At 37.3% G+C, this 25,423-nt stretch overlaps 1 protein-coding gene across 7 annotated transcripts in view; it reads right to left on the bottom strand.

The window, feature by feature from the left end:
* The window catches only part of FOLH1 (folate hydrolase 1), a 64,756-nt gene that overhangs the window by 27,663 nt on the left and 11,670 nt on the right, over window positions 1–25,423 (bottom strand). For all 7 annotated transcript variants that reach the window (XM_051820868.3, XM_070076646.2, XM_051820875.3 and 4 more), the window contains 7 exons: window positions 17,608–17,709; window positions 12,419–12,544; window positions 11,446–11,632; window positions 5,840–5,933; window positions 2,377–2,475; window positions 2,017–2,102; window positions 223–342 (listed from right to left, as the gene is read on the bottom strand). In XM_051820868.3, coding sequence (XP_051676828.3) covers window positions 223–342; window positions 2,017–2,102; window positions 2,377–2,475; window positions 5,840–5,933; window positions 11,446–11,632; window positions 12,419–12,544; window positions 17,608–17,709 — 814 coding nt within the window. The remainder of the gene's footprint in view (window positions 1–222; window positions 343–2,016; window positions 2,103–2,376; window positions 2,476–5,839; window positions 5,934–11,445; window positions 11,633–12,418; window positions 12,545–17,607; window positions 17,710–25,423) is intronic.

Raw genomic sequence — 25,423 nt, 5'->3', positions numbered from 1 at the left:
GCCAGATTCTAGTGTGTCCTCTCCAGTGAGAAACTAATTTTGTCTGCTTAGTTTCCAAGAGCAACAAATAGCAGTGAAATTATTTCATTTCAGATATTCTCATGTAATATATCAATCTCAAAAGTTATCATATAAATAAATACAACCATAAAAAGTAAGCAACTGATATTTCTACACTTTACAGAAGCATAATTGAGATTGGTCTTTTTATTCTTATTTTACCTTCATTCTTCAATGTGGCAAAGCTCCTCACAATTTCATGAACAACAGCAGCTCCACTCTGAGGGTCAATGCCTCCAAACACCCATGAGTCTCGGTGACCTCCAAGAATGACGTATCTGTCTAGAAAGCATCATTACAAGATTATTTGTCACTTGAGGTAAATAATAGAGTAAATTGCACATGACTCATTAACATCTAAACACAGAGCATTCAAAGAAACAGAGCAAAGTTACTGAAGACTTGTATGGATGTATTATTCTTGATTTTCATATGTATTTCCTCAAACTAAAGAAGGAACTAAACTAAAATGTTATAAGGCGAATATATACTTCAATCTATTACTATAATTGTAAGTGTATAAAAATTATAGGAAAGTATAAAATTAACTTATCTATATGTTTATATAATTCTTTATTACCCTTCTTTTATGTTACCACTGTTTGTAATATTTTCAATGTACAACATAGGAGATACAGAGTAGGTTCTCCACTTCCTACTCTTACTCTGTTTTGAGGATACAGCACAAAGACTTCCTCCCTTGGTGAACTGTTTATATTTCCTGTAGGAAGAAGGAATATATCTCTGCTTTCAATCTTTTTAAATCTAATAACGTGTTTGTCACACCTAAATGTATAGCTCTCCTCCAAAGCTGTGAGATCATTGTCTCTGACCTGTGTTTTCTAAATGGCCCCATGCTTAGCACAGAACTGGCATGAAATAGGTATTCAGAAAGAGTAAGTAATAAAGAGCTGGTTATATTTTGCTTGGTGCTCACTATAAGGATGTCAACGTTCTAGATCCCTAAGTGAAACAACTAGGCTCTTGTAAGAAGTATACACAATTTAATGGAGCCTATTTTGACAAGAAATACATAACCTAATAGTTCTGAAATAACTGAAACATAATGAACTAAGACTATATAATAAAATGGATTAAATACCAGGTTATCTGAAATTGTTTGGTAATTACATGCCTATAAATTTCATCAATGGGGCCAGCGCCACGGCTCACTAGGCTAATCCGCCTTGCGGCGCGGGCACACCAGGTTCTAGTCCCGGTCGGGGCGCCGGATTCTGTCCTGGTTGCCCCTCTTCCAGGCCAGCTCTCTGCTGTGGCCAGGGAGTGCAGTGGAGGATGGCCCAAGTACTTGGGCCCTGCACCCCATGGGAGACCAGGATAAGTACCTGGCTCCTGCCATCGGATCAGCGCATTGCACCGGCTGCAGCGCACTGGCCGCGGCGGCCATTGGAGGGTGAACCAACGGTAAAAGGAAGACCTTTCTCTCTGTCTGTCTGTCTCACTATCCACTCTGCCTGTCAAAAAAAAAAAAAAATAAAAATAAATAAAATAAAAAAATTCATCAGTGACTTTAGTGGTGGAAAATAAAACCATGTAAAAGATGAATTAATTCAAGATTACCCTAAGTGCTACCTTTTTTATAGATATTTATAACAACTATGAGGATATCTCCTCATGCAAAATATATAGTAACTAAATCCAGACAACTTGAGAAACCACCTCAAACTCTCTCTCCTTGCTTGCCCTTCCTCCCTTTCTTTAATGGAAATGTGAAGTTTACAACTCACCTTAGTCATCTGCCCTATCTATCCCAAATATTCCATTTCTCACAAGCATCACAAAATAAAATCCCCTCATAGTTACTTTGTAGTCAGGTGAGTCTCATTAGGGCAAAGAGTTGCTTTCCTTTGCTGCCCTACACTCCCAGAACTCAGAGCAGGACGTGGCACATAGGGATTGCATAGTTGGTATCTGCTGAACAAAGGATGTCTTTACCTGGTTCCACTGCTCCTCTGATAGTACCAATCACATTGTAAATTCTTGTCACTTTACTGTCAGAATGGATGTGCATCTTGATTTTTCTGATGCAAAGAAAAAGGACACGTTCTAAACAAATCATTGTTAATGATTTTACGCTACGATTTTCAAAACTTCCATTAGTGTTTAAGAATTCTGATTATACAAAGGCAAATATCACCTTGCCCAATTTTAACAATATATGAGTATTCCCCTATTCAATGTGGGATTTGTGTTCTACTGGTACTAGATACATTTTAATTTTTTCTATCATTCTCTATAATCATTTTTTAAAATATTTCTCCTAAAACAGGGTTAAAATTAAAAAAGCTTCTTAACTGTGTAGAAAAATTTCCAGCAAAGCCAGGTCCAATATTGTAGGGCACTTTGAGACCTCCAATCCAGCTGCTCTCTGGTGGTGCTAGGCCTCCCATTTTTCTGTTGCATATAAAAAATACCATTAGCTGAAGTAAAACAGTAACATAGCAAGGTAAAATGTCAATTAACTCACTTTATTGGGCATCAATTCACAAGAACTAAAATGACTGAAGAATAGTACAAAGTGCTTTCCATATCATACGCCATTCAGTCCTCATTAATCCTCACTAGCTCTTATGTAACATTACTCTACTTCACATATGAGCAGCAGGAGACTAACAGTGATTAAGTAACAGGCCCAAAATTATGCAGTTGATTAAGTTGTACAGCTGAGATTCAAATTACTGAGAAGAATTATTGACGCAAACAGTCCATATGCAACTCACACTTCTACCACAGTGCTGACATACAAAAGTACTGACATATATATTTCATAAATATTCCTTGAATGAATAAATGGGCTGAGGGAAGCCCTTAAAGATCTTCAGAATATGGGCATAAGAGATACTTTACAAATGCTTGTGCTTTTGAGCTGAAAATAAGTAATGTTTAACAAAGCTATCTTTCACCTCATATATGAGTTTAGGTTTCAGCTCTACCACTTACTCTATGAATTTTTGTTTCCTAATTTGTAAAATGAATATCACAAAATGAATTGATTGCAAAAATGTATGTAAAGCATTTAACACAATAGTTAGTGCTAAAACATCATGAGTAGCCCATATGTGGTGGGAACTATTCCTATGATTATAATTACCATAATTATTGTCCTAGGAGTTACTCTAGGAGAAAAATAAAAATCAAATAATCACTTTCCCTTGTCACCAGTATAAATGTGAAAAACAGGAAAGAACATATATGATATTCCGTTTTTTTCTACTCAAGTCAGCGCACAATTTTATTTTAGTAACTTTTTGTTTAAGTTGTCAATGTTTTTGGGCCACTACAGGATTTCATCTCTCCTTTTCTCCTTACATATTTATTAAGAAACTTTTACTTTCTGATACATTTCATTTGTAAAATATTGTCTTTTCTAATTAGTACATAGTATAAAATTGCTAATCACTTATGGCAATCCACTGAACTGATTATTAGGTACAACTAGCACACTCCAAAGATAAGTGTGCAGAGGGGGTAATTCTTCTCAGTGTAATTTCTAACTAAAGGGTATGTTCTTTAAAGATTGCTTTAAAGGTTAAATTCCAATTATGTGGAATGCTTCACTATGCCTTAGAATGGGTGCATAGTGACAAAGAAAGTGACTATTGTAACTACAGAATTTTGAATACAAATTATGATATTTTCATAGAAATTGTGATATTAATAGTGATTGCATTTACAAATGGCTTATAGATGCTTACTTAAAATAACAAAATAAACTGTATTTTATAATTTTTTAGTTATGAATTTCTACTACACATTTAGGTCATGGCTGATATTGATCTGGATAATACCAGAGCAAGTGGTAGACATAATTAAAATAAACCTCACTTTCAATCCCATTTGACTTCATGTATTTTTCCTCTAATTCTAAAGATAAAACCAGTTCATGTTTTAAACTTTTATATAACTGGGACTACACTATAAATACTATTTTGAAATGTGATTCTTCCTCATTTAATACTATATCACAAACATGTTTCCATATCATAAAATATTCTTATACAATATGCACTTTAATGACTTCAAATACTATCATAGCCAGTAATGTATTGGACTACTTATCTATTATTGAAGATTTGTACTGTTCATAGTTTTCCACTATTGTAAGTAATGCTACAATCTCTTTCACCTCTTAAATATCACAGGTACTTAGACTTTATTTATTTGTAAATATCTTTAGGCAAATGCTTATCCATGGTGCTTTCAAAAGTTGTACCTGATCCTGAATGTTAACCAGTGTGGAAAGGTAAGAACTCAAATTAAAAAAAGACCAGGATGCTTCCTTAATCTGCCCTTACATGGAAAGATCCCTCTAATTCTCTGGATGTCAGACTCTTCACCTATAAAACCAGGGGCCTTGAACTAAGTCATGAAATGCCTTCTCATAAATACTAGAATAAAATAATTAAGAAGACCTTCATTGCACAGAAGAATAGGCACTAAGTGTCCAGACACCTTTGTCTCTGTTACTTCACTTCCAGAGTAGCCAATGACCTGTCCCTCCATAAAGAATAGTGAGGAAGAAGGGACAAGCAGATGCAAGAAAGCAAGTGGGAAGGGGGAAAATGTTCCGATGCCATTTGGAGAAATTTTAATAATGAAAAGGAATAGACATGAGAACAAAATGGAAGATGTTCTCAGTGTGTGTTTTTGTGGGTCCTCCAAGAAGTAAACCATGAGAAAAATGAATGAATAAGAAACTTATTAGGGGAGAATCCTGTAAAAAGAAATAAGGAAGGAGCTAAAGACGACTTAGAAGGCCATCAGATAGCAATGTTCTGATTTAAGGTAAAGGAGAAAGGGAAGGAAGACAACAACAAAGAGGAAGCCCTGGGTGCGAGATCTGTTGGAGCAGGTTTATCTATCAGATCACAGCTATCGGAGAGTCTTAGAGCCGAAGTGTGGGGAGCAACTGGGAGCAACTCGGACTAGACTGTTACTGGAATTAAGACTTATTCTATGCATCTGCTCTCCCACAATATGGTGCTGGGAGAGGAGGAAACAGCTTCTACACAGCTGCCTCCAGTTCAACCAATAAACAGCAGGACCTGCTCCTGATTGCAGGAGAGCAGCATACTCGGCGTGTGGGTAGCAGAGTTGGGATTGGTGGAAGAGGACTATAAAGGAGGAGAGACAACATGCACCAGGAACATCTATCTGAAGGAATATCCGGATAACATCTGAGCAGCCCCCGAGAGAGCCGGCCAGCGGTGTGCCGCTCCCCCGCGGAAGTGGGGAAAGTGACAGGGGGAACCGCCCTTCCACGGAGGTGGAAGGGTCAGTAGCCAACCCGGGAAGAACCAGCAGCAAACCCGGGGAGGGCCGAGCAGACGAAAGAACAACGCAGGGTCCTGTGTTGTTCCTCCACGAAGACGGGGAGCGACACCGAAGTCTGACATCAATAGGCTCCTGTGCCTCCTAGAAACAGGACAGTCACCATGGGAGCATTTATGGGATGAATATGCCTCGACACAAACAAGGTGATGACTCTGGAAGCATAGTGACTGGAGCAACTGAACAATTATGCTCCCTGCAGTTGGAGATCTGCAAGACTCATTTTCACATCTCTGGCACACTGTGTACCCCTATATAAAGTAAATTCCAGAATATAAATACTACTCTTAAATAGCAACACAATTGCAAATTTCAGCTGTCTTAGAGAGCATCAGTACCAAGTAATGAACATAAAAGCCTAACATTTGGAAACTAACAATAATGAAAATTACTGTAACAGTCATCTATATGTTTCTTATAAACTTACTCTAGGAGTTTCTGGGCATCATAATATCCAATAGGATGAACAGGAATACTTGGAAGACCAACAGCCTCTGTAATTGCACTCCTATAAGCATATTCTGAAAAAAAATAATTGAATATACGCCTAATAAAAACTCAATCCCTTTCCAAGAATTCTCTGTAAGTGACCCTAAGCACATTATTTCTCATCTATTAGAATTATTAAAACAAAAACAATTCACAGTTTCAAATGTTAGCAAGAACATGAAACAACTGAAACCCTTACACATTGCTTGTAAATCAAAAATTATACAATGACTTAGAATAACTTAAAAGTAACAGAAATGGGCCCGCACTGTGGCTCACTAGGCTAATCCTCCGCCTTGCGGCACTGACACATCGGGTTCTAGTCCTGGTCGGGGCGCCGGATTCTGTCCCGGTTGCCCCTCTTCCAGACCAGCTCTCTGCTGTGACCAGGGAATGCAGTGGAGGATGGCCCAAGTACTTGGGCCCTGCACCCCATGGGAGACCAGGATAAGTACCTGGCTCCTGCCACTGGATCAGCGTGGTGTGCCGGCCGCTGCGCACTGGCCGCGGCGGCCATTGGAGGGTGAACCAACGGCAAAAGGAAGACCTTCCTCTCTGTCTCTCTCTCACTGTCCACTCTGCCTGTCAAAAAAAAAAAAAAAAAAAAAAAAAAGTAACAGAAATGTGTACTTACTAGAAAAATTCTACTCCTAAATATTTACCCAAGAAAGAACACTTGTATAAAATTGTTTTTAGTATTCACATTTATATTAGCCAACAGATTTCTGACAACTGGAGAATCAATACATAATTTATAGTATAGTCCCACAATAGAAAACAACAATTAAAAGGAACAAGCTATTGATACACACAGTAACATGAAAATCACAAAGCACTAAATTGAGTAAAGTAAGCAAGGCATGAAAGAATATTCTACTGATTCCAATCATATGCAGTTCAAAAGTAGGCATACTAATCTATGGTGTAATATACCAGAAATTAGTTGCTTCAGGGGATTTTTAAAAAACATTTTATTTCTATTGGTTGAATTCTGTAATTAATACACAGTTATTCTTAAGTGTTGAAACTTAACTGAAAAATGATCCCTGTTAAATATAAGAGTGGGAATAAGAGACGGAAGAGATGTACAATTTGGGACATGCTCAAGCTGACTTGCCCCAAATGGTAGAGTTAGAAACATACCAGGGGATTCCAATTCAATCCCATCAAGGTGGCATGTACCAATGCCATCTCACTATTCCAAGTGATCAATTTCTGTCCACAAATGATCATAATAATAGGACTAAGAGCCAAAGGGATCACATAAACAAGACTAGTGCCTGCAAATACTAACTGAAAGAATAAAAAAGGGAGAGAATGATCCAACATGGGAAGCGGGATACACAGCAGACTCATAGAATGGCAGATGTCCTAAACAGCACTCTGGCCTCAGAATCAGCCCTTAACAGCCCTTAAGGCATTCAGATCCGGCTGAAAAGCCCATGAGAGTATTACAGGCATGGAAAGCCAAGACATTCTGGGGGGGAAAAAAAAAACACCAAATGAAAGATCTCTGTGAGTGAGATCCCAGTGGAAAGAACAGGTCATCAAAGGAGGAGGTACCTTTCTCTGAAGGGAGGAGAGAACTTGCACTTTGACTATGACCTTGTCTAAATATGATCATAGTTGGTGAACTCAAAAGGCTTCCATAGCCTTGGCAACTCATGACAAGAGCCTAAGGTGATTACTGATGCCATAAACAAGAGTGTCAATTTGTTAATCAGCAACAGGAGTCACTGTGCACTTACTCCTCATGTAGGATCTCTGTCTTTAATGTGCTGTACATTGAGATTTAATGCTATAACTAGTACTCAAACAGTATATTTCACTTTGTGTTTCTACATGGGTGCAAACTGTTGAAATCTTTACTTAATGTATGCTAAACTGATCTTCTGTATATAAAGAGAATTGAAAATGAATCTTGATGTGAATGGAAGGGGAGAGGGAGCAGGAAAGGGGAGGGTTGCGGGTGGGAGGGAAGCTATGGGGGCAGTAAAGTCATTGTAATCCATAAGCTGTACTTTGGAAATTTATATTCATTAAATAAGAGTTAAAAAAGAAAAAAAAACATTTTATTTTAGAATAATGTTAAATTTATAGAAAATTGTGTGGTAGTACTATAAAGAGTTCTCATATACCTCTCGCCCCATTAGAACATGTACCAGAGAGGGGCACAAAGAACTTTCCTGGAGTGATGGAAATATCCTTATGTCCATTATGGGTGACATAAATGTAGATGACTTTCAAACTTACATTTTTGAGATCTATTAATCTTATTGTATATAAGTTCATCCTTAAAATAAAAAAGAACACATTCTATCATTTCTTCAAGTCAAAAATAGAATTTTGTCCCCATTTTTCTCTCCCGATTTGTTTTTAAGGTTTATTTATTTCTTTGAGAGACAGAGTTACAGAGACAGAAAGAGAGAGAGAGCTCTTCCATCCACTGGTTCACTTCCCAAATGGTCGCAACAGCCACAGCTGGGCCAATATGAAGCCAGTGAAGCCAGAAACCAGATTTTTCCAGGTTTCCCCTGTAGGTGCAGGGGCCCAAGCACTTGGGTCATCTTCCGCTATTTTCCCAGGTGCATTAGTAGGGAGTTGCACTGGAAGTGGAGCAGCTGGGACTCAAACCAGCATTCACATGAGATATTGGTCCTGCAGGTGGAGGCTTAACCTACTATGCCACAGCACAGCTCATCTCCCAGTTTTTAAATTATGTAAAAAGAAGTTCACAAAAACTTAAGTTTGCAAAAACTTGTTCTTTTGTATTTAAAGTGGAGAGAATAATGATATGTCATGTGAGATTTGTTTTGAAATTCTCCAGATTAATTTTTAAGGGGAGATAAATAAATGGAACAAGATCACTAAAATTTTGATAACTATTTTTTGCTTTATATAATCTCATTTAAGCTTTCAATTTTTATTTTGATTCATTTTTAATCAATTCAGTGTAATTTGCAGATACAATTCTAAAAATATAATAATTTTCCTTTCCTCCCTCTCTTCCTCCCTCCCAGTCTCTTTCCATCTCCATTTCTTTCTTTGTTTTAGCTTTTGAGATAACATATTTTAAATTTTCATTATAGTAAAATGGCTTAGTACTTCATTGAATAAGTAGTAAATTTAAAGCAAAAAGACTCTAATTTAGCAGGAATATAGACAATGACTACAAACAATAATTGAATGTAAAAATGCATTTCACCCATATACAGTAAATTTTAAAGTAATCACAGATTATTAAAACTATATTAGTATAACATTCTTAATCACTTGTTTGACAAAAGTATAAAACAAAGTTTTACAAATCTATATTTGCAGCAATGCTGATAAAAAATAAGTGCCTTGATAACTATTTCTACTTTTGAATATGTTTAAATACTCTAAATTAACTCATGTACTTAACAGAAGAGAAAACCGATAAGAGCAAAATAGGGAATTTCATAAATGTCACCCCATAGGGACAATGCAAGCTTTCTCCCCAAATGCCATCATTTAAATTTGAATCATCACAGAAATATTTGTTAATCTGTTTTTGTTTGTACTACTTTAGCTTTGTGCAACTAACAGAACTTGGGAAATTTTCATTTTTAAAAACTTATTGGCCAGCGCCGTGGCTCAACAGGCTAATCCTCCGCCTAGCGGTGCCGGCACACCGGGTTCTAGTCCCGGTCGGGGCGCCGGATTCTGTCCTGGTTGCCCCTCTTCCAGGCCAGCTCCCTGCTATGGCCCAGGAGTGCAGTGGAGGATGGCCCAAGTGCTTAGGCCCTGTACCCCATGGGAGACCAGGAGAAGCACCTGGCTCCTGCCTTCAGATCAGCACAGTGCGCCCACCGCAGTGTGCTGGCCGCAGCGGCCATTGGAGGGTGAACCAATGGCAAAGGAAGACCTTTCTCTCTGTCTCTCTCTCTCTCACTGTCCACTCTGCCTGTCCAAAAAAATAAAACTTATTAACTAGAAAATGAAATAGCTAAAGTTTACATAGATTTATATGATTTTATTACATGGTGATACGTATTGTTAAAAACAAGTAAGACAATAAGATGACATACTACACTGTAAATATTTACAAAGCTAAAAAAATGCCTAAGCCTTAGAGACATCTACAATTTGACAGAAAAGTCAGGTGAAGAACAGAAGGTACCGGGAGCCGGTACTGTGAAGTAGCAGGTAAAGCCACCATCTACAGTGCCAGCGTCCCATATAGGCGCCACCGGTTCAAGTCCTGGCTGCTCTGCTTCCTATCCAGCTCTTGGCTATGGCCTGGGAAAGCAGTGGAGGATGGCCCAAGTCCTTGAGCCCCTGCACTTGCGTGGGAGACCTGGAAGAAGCTCCTGGCTTCAGATTGGCACAGCTCCAGCTGTTGCAGCCAATTGGGGAGTGAACCGTGGATGGAAGACCTCTCTCTCCCTCTCCCTCTCCCTCTTCCTCTCCCTCTCTCCCTCTCCTTCTCTCCCCCTCCCCCTCTCTCTGTGTAAACTCTGCCTTTGAAATAAATAAATAAATCTTAAAAAAAGAATAGAAGGTACTTTAGCAAATTATCTTATTGAAGTTATGCATTTTTAGTTTTCAAAAACTACATGAACTCAATAATGACAGACTACTGTAAACATTATAGGTAGTTGAGTCCATTCAAAATTATTTCACTTTTTTTGCAGTGTTTTACAGGGGAACACTTCAACAGAAAACAACTATGTGGACTCTGTGGGCCAGACTGCCTGGATTTGAACACTAGCTCCTGGCTCAATGGGGGCAGTGATGATCTTGGACAGATTGAAAACTCGTCCTCACTTTCCTCCCCTGTCAGAGATAATAATACCACCTAACTTAATGCTCATGAAGTGCTGCATTTGGGAAACAAAATTTGATAGTGATCACAGTATTCTTTATATAGCAGCAAAGCAACATGTCTTCTCTGGGCTCTGAGATTTATAGAACTTCTGTTCTCCTCTTCCTTATGCACAACTGAGAAATCCAAAACTCAGTGAAAACCATGTATTTAAGGGTAATTGCTTGGAAACAAAATCTGATCTGACATGAACGCATCTGAAAGCAAAATCTTACTTGACTCTATCTATGCTCCTTATTTATTCCCTGGTTAGTATGACCACATTCTACTGCAAAAATATTTATATGCTTCTTTCTGCATTCTGTCCCAGTCCTCTGTATGTTCTACAATATGTGACATACTCATGTATGCCATATTACTTTTTATTACTTTTAAATTTTGTTTATATATTTTTTAAATTTTGATTTTAATTAGTTTTTAGCAGATCCAATATAGTTTTTAGATACAATTCTAAGAATATAATGATACCGCTTTTTAAATATGTGAAAAATCTGAATTACAAAACCCATCAGGCCCAAATATTTCAAATAAAGGATATGGGACACAAACCAATGATTTTCAGAGGTCAAAACTCTTTTGAGTCTTAGATGCAAAAGAAAAAGAATATACTTAGTCCATTTTGTCAAAGGAAAGTTGTCAATAAAAGCACTTAACAATGTTAAGTTTCCTATAATGATTGAGGTCTGATCACTCACCATTTGCTGGGTAACCTGGTGTGAGAGGGTCACCTGCACCATTAAGATTTAAGACATTTCCACGTTGGACACCACCTCCAGGGAGATTCCAGCCATCTGGATAGGACTCCACTCCGGGAGCAAAGTAGTCGGCAGGGTCTGAGTACAGAATGACTCCTATGGCCCCTGCCAGCTGGGCATTTTTAACCTGGAAAACACAGTAGCTGTTTTTCTTATTTTCAGTTGGTTGTTCTACATTTGGTAGTGTCAATTTTCAAAATTACATTTATATGAGTAGATAAGCTTTGTCTTCCACATTTTATTGTTAGAGCTGTAGCAAAGGATACCCTGCAGAATGTTTTTTTTTTTTCTTTTCTTTACTACAAGTTCTAAAAGTGGGTCAGCCTTAGAGCAGCATATTTGGAAAATTTCCATAATATGGGTAGCAGGCACTTGCTGTTTTCCTCTGCGAGCTGAGAAGCACAAAAAAACAAGTAGACTGCACAGACGGGATTCCTATTTGTTTTACTACTGGTAGGCAACATTTTGAAATTTAATTTCCCACAAAAGAGAAAAAATACATATTAACTAATCAAACGACAACTATTTTTAAAACTACCATGTTTAAATGTTTCCCTATTATGTATATCCATAAGACATATTGAAATTTAATTTGGTAAATATTTTGGAGGTAATATTTAAAACAAAGATATTGAGAGTTAATAACAAGTCCAGTGTAGGCTTCTTTAAAGGCCATAGAGATAACTTACAGGTACAGAAAAATCTGTTCACCCTGATCTTCTAAACTGGCTACACATCAATGACCCAATTTAAAGCCCCTGCCTAAAAGTTAGTGTGTCCTGACTGCAGGGTGGACATGTTAGAGAATAGAAGATGACTGTGGAATTCAGATGGTTTAATGAGGTGGTTCCACTCATGGAAGATAGCATTACCACTTTTTATACTGAGGCCAGAGGAAGCAGATGAGCCTGACCTTATTTCCTCTGAAAACTTTCCCATATCTGGCAATCACAATCTTTCCAGAGCAATTGATTTTCATATCCCGCTCCAGTTTAAAGAAGTCTTCAGTTCGCGCATAGTTAACATACACTAGTTCACCCTGGGGAAATCAAGAAGGATTTGGTATAAGCAAGATATATTTGACATCTTTTGAAGAAAGAATAGCCAAGAACACCCAAGAAGGTCAAAAAAGATGAAATTCAAATATGACATTCAAGGAAAAAATAAATTAAAATTGCAAAAGTAGATGGATAAGTTCAAGACATATGAATGGAGTAAATTTTTATCTGCCTCCCACTTATTGATAATAGAGCCAAGAACTCCCCCAGTAAAACACACACACACACACACACACACACACACACACATTGCTGCATGCAATCTGAAGGGCTCCAGGCTCCTTGCATTAAGAAGCCTTTTATTCTTCTCAAGAATGAATTTACAAATAGTACTTAACTAAGTCTTCACAAACACCTGCTTTATGAGTCTGGTTCCCATTGTTAATATGATTAGGTACAAGTTTTACAACATACTTAATCATTTTATAAATGAGAATATTGATAGATTAAATCAGTAACTTTCCAATATCTTTTTGCTCACTTAGTCCCTAATTAATTTTAAAAAGAAATGTACAAATTCATACATTTTATGTTGACTGCTAAAATTTTAAGATATATTTAAATATCTTCAAAAATATAATTTCTAGCTGCTATAATTATTGGCATTTTAGGAGCAATTTACATAACTGTTTATATGTATCCAATGGGAATCAAATACTATACTTAGTTACTATTCAACTTCATTTATTTAATCAATATATGAACACACTCTTCTCTATAGTCAGAATTTTTCTCCTTCAATTTACATTCCCCCGCCTTCCCCACTGGAGTTTTACTCTACAGTAAATGTGTTTTTGCTGGACACTGGGATGAGCTTTCCAGACTCCCTTTCAAAAAAGGACATCTTGCTCCAGTTGCAGGAAAAGTGTTCTGCAGACAGCTGTCAGTGGCCAGAGCCTTCACAGCCTGCCTCTGCTACATTCACCACCTCGCTCAAGGTCATGCCACTTCATAGACCACCACACATTCAAGGGCTGATTGATGCAATAGCACAACAACTTGGAACACCGTGGGCCAATCTAGGACAATCCTGACGGATTATTCTAGAGCTCTGGATAGGGTCATTCAAGCTTGTTAGAGAGCTGGCCTTGCAATGTGACTGCTCCCTCTGTATATTCAGCTTTCTCCCCCTCCCTGCCACAGATGTGGTCCCTAACAGAAGCTCCTTAATTGTCATTAACCCAGTAAATTCCACTGCAGATTCTATTACCTAGAATTTGGATATTCCTGAAGGTCTTTTGTTTATCACTGTCAAATTCCCTTAAATAAGTTTAATTGTGTAGGCATATACCTCAAATTTCTTTTTTAAAAAGTTTGTATCCTGAAGCAGACTGCATGTGTTAAGGAAATTCTTTAAGAGCAAGTGTTGTAGTAAAGTGAGCTGCTGCTTAGCATGCTGCATCCCACATGGAAGTGCTGGTATGAGTCCTGGCTACTGCACTAACAATCCAGCTTCCTACTAATGCATCCTGGGAGGCAGAAGAAGATTCAATTACTTGGGCCCATCCCACCCACGTGAGAGACCAACATGGAGTTCCTAGCTCCAGAATTCAGCCTGACCCAATCCTGGCTGTTGGGGACACTTGGGAAGTGAACCAGCAAATGGAAGATCTCAGTCTCTCTTGGTCTATCCTTCTCTGTGTCTCTATTCCTCTGCATTTAAAGTGGATGGAATTAAATACATATTTTAGAAAGGAAATTCTATAGTAGCATGCTGTAATTATTGTTAGTATCAAATTGAAACTAACAGCTTCATTGCAAATTTTTATTCATAGTTCCTAAGCACAAAATATATACATTTCATAATGCAATGAATGGGACATTAAAGCATTATCTTATAAATTTGTAGGTGAATAAATTACTGCTAGATTAAGATAAGGGTCAACAATATTTTTATTCACATTTCTTGTTTTTACATGTAAGTGCTGAGAAACTTTGGATAGGAATGAAAAAAGTTTTGTTAGGGAATTGTCACTAAACTTATTACAAGTTACAATGTAAAAATCATACCAGTTCATTATCCAAGTAACTTTTAAGGTGATCAGCTGGAAATGCAGTTGAGTTCATCTTTAATTGTGTTCAACTGTAGACTACCTGACTTGCTAAAGGATTGTTATCCAGATATAATTATTCAATATCTGAACATTGAAAGTACTATTTCTGGGACCAGCATTGTAGCATGGTGGGTTAAGCCGCCACCTTTGATGCCTGACATTTCATATGAGAACCAGTTCAAATCCCTGCTGCTCCACTTCTGATCCCGCTCCCTGCTAATGTGACTGGGAAACCAGCGGAAGATGGCCCAAGTATACAGGTTACAGGTTTCTGCCACCCATGTGGGAGATCAGGATGGAGTTTCTGGCTCCTGCTTTTGTGGCCATTTGGGTAGTGAACCGGCAGATGAAAAAGCTTGCTCACTCTCTCTCTCTCTCTCTTCATCTTCCACTCTTTCAAATACATCTTAAAAAAAAAAAAAAAAAAACTATTTCTGACTTTGTCCTTTATTGGAACCCAAAGATTTTCAAAATTCCGAGAAATGATTCAGGATATGTTTTAGAATGGTTTGGAGATGTTTGTCATTTGTGAACTAAGAGGGAAATGTGAACAGGGAGGCAGGCACAAAGTGCCCACAGAACCTCCCCACAGGCTAGTTCTCAATTCCATGAAAGAGGACACTGGGTGACTGATGACATGGAGACTATTTTCCTTAAAATTATCCCATGCTTGCCCAGGGAAAGTCATCATGAACCCTAGTTTAAAATTTCCACCCCAGATGATTCCCTATACCTTATAATTTTATTTTGTTTTTTTCCTCCATTTTCAAGACATTTATCATAGAATGTATAAATGCATTTATACCAGATCTAAAATTGAGAGGTCTCCAGGCTGATACTAAAATGCATTTGACAAATTTGTTGAAGATTTATTATTGTATGCCACACAGCATTCCAAGCAATTCAAAATTCTTTGTTTTTGAAGGTACTGACACTAATGTGTCAACGCAATACTATAGCTCTACTAGCAATAGCACTATATGTCTGGTTTATACTTGTTAACCCTCTCTGGAGCACATTTGTATTCTATTTTAACTGTGGCTACAAAGTCATTAATCTATTTGATTTTTTAAAAAATAATTAGAATAACTATTCTACATAAAATGTATCCTTAATTAATATCACCCACTTTCAGGGATTACATCTGTTTATAAATTGTGGCTATCTTTTGATAAATCAGCAACCTTCACAAATTATAATGGAGAAGGGAAAGGAGAGACATTAGTTTAAAAATGACAGCCAACTATGAAAACAAAAACAAGTGTGATAGATATGCCCTTGCAACACTTCTCAAATGCAAGCTGTCACAGTTAGTTAGAAAAAAGCTTTGTTTGCAAACAATATCCTTCTTGTACAACTTACACTGAACCATTGTTCTGTGACTCTGAATAAATACAATCTTGTACTATTTGGTCTAGATTTTTCCCTGTTTCCTTCCAACTTCCATTTTCCTGTCCTTGTGGGTAGAGACTTAATTGGGAGACACAACCAGTTATTCTCAAATCCTGGTCTTGAAACTAGGAATTAATAAGACCTAGAACTTTATTAGGAATACAAACCCTTAGTCTTCATCCAGACTTAGTCAAACTCAGGGGTGGGAATATGTGTTTTACAAAATGATAATAACTCATGTGAAGGTCTGAATAACCAAAGGCTAAATTATATTTTACGGACATTGTGTCAAATTGCTAATTTAGAATTAGTCTTAAGCAGAGCCCAGTATTTCATCCTTCAGAGAATTCACGTGTAGATGCAAAGGTTACTGATAGTGAAATACTTTATACAACATGCAGGCAATACATAATGCAAAAGAAAATTTTCACTCTACTGGCAAGTTTGCAGATCAGGCAGTGCAGTGCACCAGCCTGCATACTCAACTGATATTTGAGCACAAAGAGCTAAACCAATCAGAAAAATAAATTACATTCTACCTTTTCAAATTTCTCATTTCTGTGATTTGAATGTATCTCCTCAAAAATTTAGGTGTTGAAACTTGAAGGTCAACGTGACAGCATCAAGAGGTAGAGCCCTTTATTAGAGATAATAGGGCTCCTCCCTCCCTCACCAACAGGCTTAAGGCCCTTACCAAAGAGGTTTCACACAGTGTTAAGTTTGCTTGCCTCCTATCACGTGAGGAACAATAAGGCATCCTAGGAGCAGACAGCATCCGTCAGCAGACCTGCCATTGCCTCAATTTTATACTTCCCAGAAAATAGTTTTCTATTTCTTAGAAATTATGTAGTTTGTGGTACTTTGTCATAGTAGCATAAAAGAACCATAACATTCAGAAAAAGTGAAGTGCTGTGCAAGAATCAGGAAAATGATTATAAAATTTCAATGATACTCATGCAGTTTGAGTAAACCACACAAAATTTTCTAGAATGGCCACTTACACTCTTCATTTGGAAATGACAGTACATTTATTAATCAGTATTATACAACTGTGGTAAAGTACATAGGATATTCATTCAGTGGAAACTTCTTGGCAATAAAACAGAACTGTAGATAAATGTATACTTCCAAAAACTCAATGCTTGGTGAAAGAAACTGGACATACAATAATAAGCTATCTGATTCTATTTATATGAATTTGTAGACTAAGCAAAATTAATATGCAGTGGCAAAAAAATTGAAAGAATGATTCTTTCAATGATATGTGGAGTTGATTAAAAACAGGTTTAAGGGAAATTTCTGAAATGATAATCATATTCCATACATTTATGATGTTGGATTATGCAGGTATAAGCACTTATTAAAAGTCAATAAATGCGAGTTTGTGACATGTGCTTCTCATAGCTGTAAATTTCATCTTAAAAATCATTAACAAAAATAATATCCCCTTTTCTTACTAAGAAATTCTCATTTGTTAACTGTTGAAAAAGAACAAATCTGAATCACATCAAAAATCCCCTTATTTAACTTAATTATTGCCTGCATATTGAGGGCAAGGAGGGCTTCTTTGTATCATTTTTACTTTCTTATACATTTACCTCTGGCATTCCTTGTGGAGAGAAAGCACTGAATGGTGGGACAATATCAGAAACATTTTCATATCCTGGAGGAGGTGGTTCAAATAAAGATGTATTGAAAATCTAGAGAAACAAAATGCAACAATAAAAAATCAATTAAAGATTGATTAGTACAATCAAATAAGGAAAAATGTATACTAGCTCTTTATCAGCAGAGGGCTAATCAATCCTTCAGAATTAAAATGCACACTAGATATTCAGCAAAGCGCTAGAAGCTTTGAGTAACTCATGAAATAAATAAATTCAGATACTACTGTCAAAATTTATTTAGGGAAACATAGCTAAAGAAACAAAACAAATAACAATAATAAGAAAACCAGTAATAAAGAAAGTAGCTGAATATCTGAAGGAGAGGATCAGAAGAGGTAATAAGATAATCTCCCAGGCCGGCGCCGCGGCTCACTAGGCTAATCCTCCACCTGGCGGCGCTGGCACACCGGGCTCTAGTCCCAGTCGGGGCACCGGATTCTTTCCTGGTTGCCCTTCTTCCAGGCCAGCTCTATGCTGTGGCCCGGGAAGGCAGTGGAGTTCGGCCCAAGTGCTTGGGCCCTGCACCCCATGGGAGACCAGGAGAAGCACCTGGCTCCTGCCTTTGGATCAGCGCGGTGCGAAGGCTGCAGCGCGCCAGCCGTGGCAGCCATTGGAGGGTGAACCAACGGCAAAAGGAAGACCTTTTTCTCTGTCTCTCTCTCTCTCTCACTATCCACTCTGCCTGTCCAAAAAAAAAAAAAAAAAAAAAATGATCTCCCAAATGGGAAGAGAAAAACTATGCCCTAAAGGAAGGATTAGGAACAGATTGTTTTATAATTGCAGCATATACCATAGACTGGTATAAATAAAGGCCTAAATATATAGCTGCTTCATAGAAGATTAGAAGAATACTGACCCCATGAGAGAAGCTGAGAGAAACTTTAGCACCAGCTTTTGATTTATAAGGAAAATTTAATCCCCAAATAAAAAGTGGCACTGTATAGTAACCTTAACCACTTATAATTGTGCTAAAGTAATATCTAGCAGGAAATTAATATTAATTTCACTTCAACGGAAAGTTACTCATTTGGGGGAATCCAGTATTTAGATATACTAAGCAGTATTCACACCAGAAGAATGGGAGGACCAGCATTGTGGCGCAGCTGGTTAAGCCACTACCTGCAACACCGGCATCCCCTATTGGGGCACCAGTTCAATTTCTGGTTGCTCCACTTCCTATCCAACTTCCTGTTAATAACCTGGGAGGGCAGCGGAAGATGGTCCCAGTGCTTGTGTCCCTGCCACTCACTCAATGGAGTTACAGGTTCCTGGCTTGGGACTGGACCAGACCCAGCCATTGGATTCACTCCAGCAAATGGAAGACCTCTATCTCTGTTTCTTCCTCTTTCTCTGCCTCTTCCCCTTCCCCCATTACTCTGCCTTTCAAATAAAAAGAATGGAAAAAGCTAAAATAAATATATCATGTATCATTTTAAGTGTATCATTGAATTGGAGAGAAAAATAAGGCATACTCAGTAGCTAAAAAGAGGAGAAAAATTACAAGAAAGCAGGAATTTTGAGAGGTAACCTCAAAAATTTCCTGGGAAATTCTCGTTATGTTATCAATTCAATTTTTCCATGAACTCTTTGAAGCCTGTTGTATATTCACTAAGACTATTCCAAAACTGATTTTTAAAAAATGTGAACTCAGATTCAGGAAGTTGAATGAGTTCTAAGATGAATAAAAAATAATACACATCCAACCAATCCTAGTCAAACTGGCAAACACAGCAGAAAACGAAATGCTAAAAATTTCAAAACAGACTGTAAGAGATTAACCAAACAAAAAACATTTAGATCGGCAACTGACTTCTCAGCAATGAAGACACCATTCAGTAGAATATTCTCCGCATAGTGCTGAGGGGCAGCATGCCCAAACTGTAAATCTGTCCTGCAAAGATATCATTCCTTTTAGAATAAAAATGAAACATTTTCCCAAAATTTAATAGTTTTAGACTAACAGATGTTCAGTTCAGACAAAGAAAATAGTTAAGACATTGTTCAGCAAAACAAAGCTTGTAAAAGAAGCCCTAAGATGATACAAGAAGGAGTTGTAGGCAATGATATTACAAGTATGTAGTAAAAAGGAACAAGAACCATATATAGTAACAATAATATAATATTGTAATAAACATAATTCAGTTATAAAAATGAATTAGAATTTTGCAAATAAATTGATAATTTATGATCAAAGTGAAGTATTCTAAGATTTTTACAGTATAGAAATATTGAACTGTAAGACCCATTTAAGTAGCAATAGAATATTTTAGATTACAAATTACTAAAGGAAATAATACCAATAAAATTTATCAATTAACAAAGGAGGAGAAAAAGGAAGCTTTAGGAGAAAAAATGAAAGATTAAAATTCATATAACAAGACCTTTCTCTCTCTCACTGTCCACTCTGCCTGTCCAAAAAAAAAAAAGCCAGTGCCGCGGCTCACTAGGCTAATCCTCCGCCTGGCGGCGCCGGCACACCAGGTTCTAGTCCCGGTCGCCCCTCTTCCAGGCAAGCTCTCTGCTGTGGCCAGGGACTGCAGTGGAGGACGCCCCAAGTGCTTGGGCCCTGCAGTTGCATGGGAGACCAGGATAAGTACCTGGCTCCTGCCTTCGGATCAGCGCAGTGCGCCGGCCGCAGCACACCCGCCGCGGCGGCCATTAGCGGGTGAACCAACAGCAAAGGAAGACCTTTTTCTCTGTCTCTCTCTCTCACTGTCCACTCTGCCTGTCAAAAAAAAAAAAAATCATATAACAAGAAGTATAAGTAGCCTAAACAGTGAATATCAGTAATTACAACAAATGCAAATGAGAAAAAAACATAATGAAAAAGCATAGTATTACAGACTAAATAAAATCAGCTGTGTACCATTTTATAAGGAGTAGACTTAGGCAAGTTTGAAAATAACAAAAAAACACAGATTAAGCAAATACTGAGTTTAAAAGTGATCTCATAAAATAAATTACAAGGCAAAGTCAAATAAACTTATGGAGATAACGAAGATTACTAGATAAGTTTTATTTTACCAACAATTCTAATTTTGTTTATATCCAATAACAGAGCCCTATACTGTAGGAAGAAAAAATTGACAGAATTACAAAGAAAATTCTAATATATACATATTTAGTGACATAATTTAACTGTCTTTTCTCTCTCTCCTTCCATGATGTATGTGTAATTAACAAAGAAAGCAGACAACATGAATCCAGATTAATGAAAAAGATGTTTCAGCCAAATAATGAACAAATTCATATCAATGAACAAAATACTAAATCCAATAACAAAAACATTTTTTTCAAAAAAGAGAAAGGAATCAGAATATTTGTAAAGACTGACCCACTAGGCACTGAAGAAAGCTCAATGATTGCCAAAGGATTAGTGTCCTACAAACCACGTTATCTGAACACAATATATTTAATTTATAAATTGAATCAAACAGATAGAGAGCAACCTCTAAATTCAGAATATTAAAAATAGTTCTAAGTAATTCCAGGACCAAAGAAGAAAATGTAGAAATTCTAAAATACTTAGATGCTAATGATAACTGAAATAAATTCATCCAAACCTATAAGATATAGCTGACATGGTTCTGAGAAATTTATGACTCTAAGGGCTGGTGCTATGGTGTAGCAGGTAAAGTTGCCACCTGCAGTGCCTAACATGAAATGTATAGGAATGAAATTGACATTTTGAGATTTGATGATTGTTATAGTCCTTTTCTCTACTGTTGAGGACCAGTGATTTTTTTTCTTCATACTATTTGTTGAACTCTTTACTTAGTGTAGGTTTAACCTTCTGAGTATAAAGTAAACTGAAAATAGATCTTTGGGGGGCCGGCACTGTGGCATAGTGGGTAAAGCCACCGCCTGCAGTGCTAGCATCCATATGGGCGCCAGTTCGAGTCCTGGCTGTTCCACTTCTGATCCAGCTCTCTGCTATGGCCTGGGAAAGCAGTAGAAGATGGCCCAAGTCCTTGGGCCCCTGCACCCACATGGGAGACAAGGAAGAAGCTCCTGGATCTTGGCTTCGATAGGCACAGTTACGGCTGTTGCGGCCAGTTGGGGAGTGAACCAGCAGATGGAAGAGTACGTTCTCTCTGTGTCTCTACCTCTTTCTGCAATTGTGTCTTTAAAATAAATAAAAAAAAAATCTTTAAAAAATATATATCGTTTTGGGGCCAGCACTGTTGTATAGTGGGCTAAGCCTCCTCCTGCAGTGCCAGCATTCCATATTGGAATGCTCTTCTTTCTATCAAGCTCTCTGCTATAGCTTGGAAAAGCAGTAGAATATGGCCCTAGTGATTGGGCCCCTGCACCCACATGGGAGACCTGGAAGAAGCTCCTTGCTCCTGGCTTTGGATTGGCCCAACTCCAGCCATTGCAGTCATTTGCAGAGTAAACCAGCAGATGGATGACATTTCTCTCTGTCCCTCCCTCTCTGTGTCTGTAACTCTACCTCTTAAATATTTAAATGTATATATAATTTCATAACAATACAGAATAAATCAGTAGCTTAAAAAATCTTCCACAAAATAAATTGTCAATGCCAATATCTATCCTTCTGTTTGAAAGATAGTGTGCATCGGCACCACGGCTCACTAGGTTAATCCTCCGCCTGAAGCGCCGGTACTCTGGTTTCTAGTCCCAGTTGGGGTGTCAGTTCTGTCCCAGTTGCTCTTCTTCCACTCCAGCTCTCTACTGTGGCCCAGGAAGGCAGTGGAGGATGGCCCAAGTTTTTGGGCCCTGCAACCACATGGGAGACCAGGAGGAAGCACCTGGCTCCTGGCTTGGATCGGCGCAGCACGCTGGCCGTAGCAGCCATTTGGGGGGTGAACCAACGGAATGAAAACCTTTCTCTCTGTCTCTCTCTCTCACTGTCTAACTGCCTGTCAAAAAAAAAAAAAAAAAAAAAAAGAGATAGTGTGCAATGATCATTTATATATAACACAATGTTTTTCTAGGGATTAAGAATGCAACTTATTTTGTAATACAAGGATAATACAGAAATTGTATCCCATCAAATAAATTGCAAAAATGCACTCTAAACAGGTTATGAATATAAACAGAATATAAATATATGAATTTAAAACCCTAATACAGACTAGTTATTACAAGTTCCAAAAATAGATCAGATTAACATTTAAATATCATTGACTATCATTAACAATACAAGAATAAAAATTACCACTCATATCAAAAATGAATTGTGTTGATAAAATTCAACATAAATTCATAGTAAAAAGTCCCAATAAACTTAGAAAAGAAGTGAATCAAATTAACCTGGCAAAGATTATAGCAGCTATTAAATTAATGGTGAGATAGTAAGGCATTCCCTTCAAGATCAGAGAAAGTCAAGGCTACCTGCTATCACTACTTATTCTCAACAGTGTTCCATAGGTATTGGCCAGTGCAGTAATACAAAGTAGAGGCAGGTAGGCATGGAGGGTGAATCTAGTCTGAGTTGTATTATACAAACTACAGCACCAGCTATTTCCCTCACCAGAGGCTGATGAAACCTAAAACAAAAGCAAATCAACTACTATTATTAAAGTCCTGTGTTTTTTCTGTGATCCACAGAGGGTACAACTAATCTGAAACACTGGGTCAGATTATAAAAGAAATGATGCCAACATGCAACAAAAATCAATCTAGAAATCAAGTCATTATATCAGTAAGCCTGATGGCTTTGCAATAATCTTATATTTTATAGGACCATGGTAGATTGGCAAATTCTATTGCAACTTTGAGTTATTCCAACAATTAGGAAAAGTTTAATATTGACAAAATTGCTTTGGTATTTTTGGTTGACTTTATCAAAGATAGAGTATTTACCAGTCTTAAAGCATTCCTTTACAAAATCCAATGTTATCTGCATAGTCAAAGGTAAAAAGTATATCTATATAATGGTACATCAAAAAATACTATATTTCTGATAGGATCCACAAAATGCTAATCCTACTTCTTAACTATGGGGAGGGGAATGGGTTGTCTGTGTTGTATGGAAGAGTAAAAGGAATCATAATTTATTACATAGCTCAGCTGTGAATACTCATAATCAACTACATTGGAAGACAGGAGATCCTAGGGGAGTACTGGTATTTGAATCCAGGTAAGAAAACAGAGCACCACTGTCACAATGGCAGTAGATCATGCCTGAATCTGAAACAAAAGCATTGTGTTATTTATGGAAACAGGAGCAAATATCAACATAATTAACACACAATTGAATAGTGATTGCCTCTGGAAGAGGGAAAATAGAGGGGAAAAAAAGGCATTCTGCAGAAGTTATTGTTTATGTGAATAACTAGGATAAAAATAAAAATGAATGAATTACATAACAAAGAAAAATCAACAAGTCATCATTCAGGAAAATAATGAATCTCCTACATGATTCATTTTATATGGTGTAAAAGGATTCAGTAACTTTATAAATGTTTGTAATAACAAAAACAATGAAAAGATAAAAAGAACAATGGGACAACAACATTGGGAGGTGACAAAGAAGGAATAAAGAAAAATAGAAATCTGTTATTTTCCTCATTGTATATGGACAGTCTCTAAATTCAATACATCAAGGCTGAAGCTCAAGTGTGTGTGTATATATATATATATATATATATAGTTTTGACACTGTCAGTATGACATTATGTCACTAATTTTCCTAACATACATTTGAAGATTCTCTAGTAATTAACTGTATAAATATACTACCACTTACTTTGTAAATGTTATAAGACTACCTTTAGGCTATAATTACTAAAATTACCTTGAATCTTTGAAATAGTTCAATGAAGTTTTTAACTTTAATTATTATTTAACATAGCAGTTAAGGGGTCGCCTCTGTAGTGTAGTAGGCTAAGCCTCCGCCAAGCATCCCACGTGGGTTTCAGTTTGTGTTCCATCTGCTCCTCTTCCTACTAAGTCTCTGCTATGGCCTGTGAAGGCAATAGAAGATGATCCAAGGGCTCGGGCCCCTGAACCCACATGGGAGACCCAGAGGAAGCTCCTGGCTCCTGGCTCCTAGTTCCTGGCTTCTGGTCAGCTCAGCTCCCACCATTGTGGCCATTAGGGGAGTGGATGACTGGATGGAAGACATTCTCTCTATCTCTTCCTCTGCCTGTAACTCTACCTCTCAAACAAATAAAATCTTTTAAAAAATAAAATAGCAACATAGAAAGATACAAATTATTTTAAGAAATTTAGCATGGGATTATAGCAAAGACTAAAATGTTAGTCAATAAGAAGAGCTTACTGACACATGTTGAAACTGTTTAAAATATATATTTAAACCATAGGACATTTTTAGTTCACTAATCATGCTGGATATATTTGAAGTTGTGCATCACTTAGAAGGTCCAGTAAAAGGATTTACCTTATTTAAAAGGACTATTTTATGTATTACAGTTTGGAAATTAAGGCATGCCTATTAGGGATGAGTTATATTTATATTTTATGAGATTTCACGTTAAACATATATTATAATAAAAGATCTCAATTATCTGTTTCTCATTCTTTTTCTCTGAAATGTGTTCAAACTTGTAAACAAGATTCAAAATTCCTGAGAGCAGGCCCCATACTATGGCTCCTGCTTCCAAGCACTCTTCCCCTCCAAATGTCCACACACAGGGTCTTGGCACAGAAGTGAATATGAAATCATCTGAGACAAAGCTGTTAAGCAATAATAAAATCTATTTGGTTCAAACCACACAGTAAGTCTCTGAACATCCTAGGGACCACAAATCTATTCTGT

The sequence above is a fragment of the Oryctolagus cuniculus genome, chromosome 1 (genome assembly GCF_051225735.1).
Source record: "Oryctolagus cuniculus isolate XC-2025 breed Fujian yellow rabbit chromosome 1, ASM5122573v1, whole genome shotgun sequence".
Taxonomy (NCBI): domain Eukaryota; kingdom Metazoa; phylum Chordata; class Mammalia; order Lagomorpha; family Leporidae; genus Oryctolagus; species Oryctolagus cuniculus.
This window is presented reverse-complemented; position numbering and strand designations above follow the sequence as displayed.